Raw genomic sequence first — 1,715 nt, 5'->3', positions numbered from 1 at the left:
GGGTCATGTCTGGTTCACTTTTGTGGCCCCGGGAGCTGGCACATATTTCCTTAAGAAATGTTGGTTGGATGAATGGATGAGGCCACAAGTATGTTAAGAACTGGAAAATTCAGAAGAGGGAGAAATTACATTTAAGTTGAGCCTTACATGTATCATCTTTCAAGAATAGGAACAGTAGAAAGAAAAGACAAAACTGATGGAGCCTACGGAACTGTTTTATAAGTTGTTAGTGGGCAACATCAACTTTGCTGTGATCATAAACACCCTCCTACTTTGCTTTCTAAACATGGCTTTGTTAGAACTAACCCATCTCACCTCAGTCTGGTCACTGATGTTTGTGTTAGCATGACAGAGGTCACTGCGTATTGACTGACCTGCCACTTACTAATTTATTAAATTTAGTTAAGATACTTTAATGTTCACTCAGCTTTATCATTTATTACCCACCTTAGTATATAAAAAGCCTTGTAAAAGTTCGTGGATTATATTTCATGATCTTCTAATTCCATTTTTCCATGAAGCCCCACTTACAAGTCCTCCTGCTAATGCCAAAGAGCTAGATTTGGAGAGGCTTTTAAGGCCCCCTAGTTCAGGGGGATATGTGAGATGCAGAGAACCCAAAGTTCTTGTTTGTTTTTGAAAAGGAAGTGCTAGGAATGAACTATGGGTCTACAACTTGGCAAGATTGAGGGCCAGACTTTTCTTTCTTGATTAGGGTTGGGGGAAACCTGACTAAAAAGTAACAAAATCAGAAAAGAGTGAAAAAGGAAGTGGGGTGAGGGACATTGTAGCACCAATTTGATAATGATGATAATGATGGAGGAAGAATTAGGATAATTTGAAATTAAATTTTTACTAATCTTTGCTTAAAAGGTGAACTTAGAAAATCCAATCTGGATATTTTACACGAATGGATTTACACACACTCCATCAAATATTGGGGCTAAAGACTTTAATATGTAAGACAAATAATTGGGCTACTTTAATGTTAAACAATAATAGTTGTAAAATAAAAAACTATTTGAAGTAGCAAGTATTCGTTGCCAGCCTAAAATGTTTTAATGTGTTATTTATAAGCAAAGTAGTTCAGTCTTGCATGTACATGGCTTTATTACTTCTAACAAGAGTCTAACAAGAGTCAATTATATGACTTTTTATAACAATCATTTAATGTTTTAAGAAATATTTTTGGTATTTGTGTGTTGTGTCCAAAGTGAAGTGGGTAAGGAAATGGGCCTATTTGGTTGGAAATGATATGTGCATGAATTGCTTCCTGACATGCTTGTCTGTCTTTTTTTTTTTTCCCCCTAATACAATAACCAGGGAGTAATGAAAATCAAGTATCATCCTCAGACAAGAGGTAAAGTGGTAATATTTCACACATTATCCTCAGGCCCCTTCAGAAAAGATGCCCAACCAGATATAAAAGAAGTTAATTTAGATATATTGAAGCTGTTTCTATAAGAGATTTAGGTTGATGGGACCAATGTATAGTAGCAGCCAACTTTTAGAAGAAGTTCATGGGTAATGCTAATAGACATTTTTCTTTCTTTCAAGATTTATATATTATTAACTGTTCTAGGAAATCTAGATTCAGTGGTCAGATGAGAAATAAAAAGAAATAAACTCTAGGAATAAAGAATTAGTTTTGTTTTTGAGACATGGAATATAGACTGGTTCAGAGTGGAGTGGTGGCTCTCATTTTGTTGGCTTTG

General features: G+C 35.2%; 1 protein-coding gene across 1 annotated transcript in view; it reads left to right on the top strand.

Annotated features, from left to right (window-relative positions):
* Positions 1–1,361, top strand: part of ATP5F1C (ATP synthase F1 subunit gamma) — a 7,262-nt gene extending 5,901 nt beyond the window's left edge. Inside the window, exon 6 of the mRNA XM_030889051.2 lies at positions 1,324–1,361. Within this exon, the coding sequence (XP_030744911.2) occupies positions 1,324–1,330 (7 nt within the window). The 3' untranslated portion in view covers positions 1,331–1,361. The remainder of the gene's footprint in view (positions 1–1,323) is intronic.
* Positions 1,362–1,715: the final 354 nt, after the last annotated feature.

Source organism: Echinops telfairi, unplaced genomic scaffold, assembly GCF_000313985.2.
Source record: "Echinops telfairi isolate 266 unplaced genomic scaffold, ASM31398v2 ScPeMD7_7473;HRSCAF=8511, whole genome shotgun sequence".
In the NCBI taxonomy this organism is placed as follows: Eukaryota; Metazoa; Chordata; class Mammalia; order Afrosoricida; family Tenrecidae; genus Echinops; species Echinops telfairi.
The sequence above is the reverse complement of the archived record's forward strand: the minus strand, read 5'-3'. Positions and strand labels throughout refer to the sequence as shown.